This window comes from Vombatus ursinus, unplaced genomic scaffold (assembly GCF_900497805.2).
Source record: "Vombatus ursinus unplaced genomic scaffold, bare-nosed wombat genome assembly UNPS02015024.1, whole genome shotgun sequence".
Classification (NCBI taxonomy): Eukaryota; Metazoa; Chordata; class Mammalia; order Diprotodontia; family Vombatidae; genus Vombatus; species Vombatus ursinus.
This window is the reverse complement of record NW_020954802.1, coordinates 266,915-268,862: the sequence shown is the minus strand read 5'-3', so window position 1 is coordinate 268,862 and position 1,948 is coordinate 266,915. Positions and strand designations below refer to the sequence as shown.

Sequence of the window (1,948 nt, the reverse complement as noted above, 5' to 3'; positions counted from 1 at the left end):
GCTTGGGGGGAGCCAGAATCCCTGCAAACCATCCTCCCCCAGCCCCACCCTGGCTCTCGGGCGGTGGGCAGGGGCATCCCTTAGAGGCTAGACCCGCCTCCCCTCCCCTTCCTATCCACCCTGAGAGCTGGGGGGCTCCCTCTCTATAGTGCTGCAGACTTCTGGGAGGATTCTCTAGATGTCCTTACAAGGAGAAGTGGAGGGAGGAAAAGAGGGAGGGAGGGAGAGAGGGAGGGAGGGAGAATGGGGAGGCAGGCAGGGATGGGCAGGGGGAAGGGAGTGAAAAGGAGGGAGTGAATGAGGAGGGAGAAGGCTTGGCTGGGAGAGAACAGCAAGGCTGGAGGGAAAGTTGCTGGAGAAAGGTAAGGCAGCCTCCCCCCCCCCAGTTACTCACGATAGATACACCACACACACACACACACACACACACACACACACACACACACACCATCACAGAGGAGCAGGTATACAGAGGCATTAGAGCATCCGCACAGATACACCTGACCACCAATCCCTTCTCCGCCCTCTCCCCCCTCCCCTTTCAATGCAGACACACCTGGATGCTCCAGAGATACAGGCAAGCAGGAGTCATCGCTCTCTCACTGGTCACCCAGAAGACCACTAGCTTTCCCCGCAGAGCTGCAGGTGGGCAGGCAGAGCGGCAGACCTACACACACACACACACATACACACACACACACACACAGAGCTGGCACTCCTCCATCCCCTCCCCCTCCCCTGCTTCCCCTAATCAATCTGGCCTCCCTCCCTTCCCTGGGATTCCAAGCAGAGTGGAGCAGAGTGGGGCAAGGGTGCTGTCCTGGTTCTAAGGAACCTTCTGACCCAGAATTGAAATTAAGGTAGGTGTATATGTGTGTGTGTTTGGGGAGGGTAGGAGTAGATGTGGGGGCAGGGATGGGGAAGGGCAGGGCACAATACTGATGCTATATCTCCCTCCTGCTATCAGAGCAGTCTGGAGATTGGGCAAGTGTGTGTGTGTGTGTGTGTGTGTGTGTGTGTATGTATTTTGAGTGTTCAGCTGAGGGCTTATGTAGGTGGTAGATTTCAGTTGGACTGTACACTGTTTCTGTTATATATATGCTGATGTACAGTGCTGTGTGGATGTATGTTTGAGGATGGAACCACAGAATCATAAAATGTTAAAGCTGGAAGGTAGCCACTCTCTCATTTTTGCAGTGTGTGTGTATGTGTGTGTGTGTGTGTTCATGCGCATTCTTGCATTTGGTGTGTGTGTGTGTTCATACGCATTTTTGCATTCATGGTGTGTGTGTGTGTGTGTGTGTGTGTTCATGCGCATTCTTGCATTCATGGTGTGTGTGTGTCTAGATTTTGTGGCAGCATCAGACACTGGTGATGTAGCTTTCCCCACCCTGCCTCTGTCCAGACTCAGGCATCATGTCTCCCAGCACTGAATGCATCCTCACCCCTTGGGGGGCTGGGATTTATGGGATATGGGGAGGGGTGTCCCTGGACCCTCTGTGGGGGGAGGACATGAAGGGGGAGATCAGCTGGGACATGCTCTTTCAATCCTATTTCTTCACATTCTGCCCCCAGGCCAGCTCAGCCCCTCTATTTCCCCAGACATGCTGCTGGGTTCAGGCTGGAAGAAGAGGACCGACGATATTGGCAAAATCTATGACATCAGAGAGAAACTTGGGGCGTGAGTGATGGCAGGTGGGGGTGGGATGACTACCTTGATCTTTACTGACCCTTTCTCTGAGATATCCTCCCTCTACCAATGACTCAGTGCATGGGCATTTCCACAGCTCCTCCTCAAAATCCCCTGTTTCTCTGAGTCTCTCTCTGTCTTAAGGCCCTTCTCATCTCTCTGCCTCTGCCTTGGCACCAGAGGCATGGGGTTCTTTGGATGGGGAGAAGGTAAGGGCTAGGGTTCCTACTTCTCTCTTACATAACTGGGGCCCAAGAC

At 53.6% G+C, this 1,948-nt stretch overlaps 1 protein-coding gene across 7 annotated transcripts in view; it reads left to right on the top strand.

The window, feature by feature from the left end:
• Positions 1-274: 274 nt before the first annotated feature.
• Positions 275-1,948, top strand: part of PNCK (pregnancy up-regulated nonubiquitous CaM kinase) — a 9,728-nt gene continuing 8,054 nt past the window's right edge. For 2 of the 7 annotated variants that reach the window (XM_027845794.1, XM_027845792.1), the window contains exons 1-3: positions 332-362; positions 551-645; positions 1,576-1,681. In XM_027845794.1, coding sequence (XP_027701595.1) covers positions 561-645; positions 1,576-1,681 — 191 coding nt within the window. In that variant the 5' untranslated portion in view covers positions 332-362; positions 551-560. Of the gene's footprint in view, positions 363-550; positions 646-787; positions 861-1,575; positions 1,682-1,948 lie in introns of all 7 variants that reach the window. The other 5 variants (XM_027845796.1, XM_027845798.1, XM_027845793.1 and 2 more) reach the window with 5 other exon arrangements.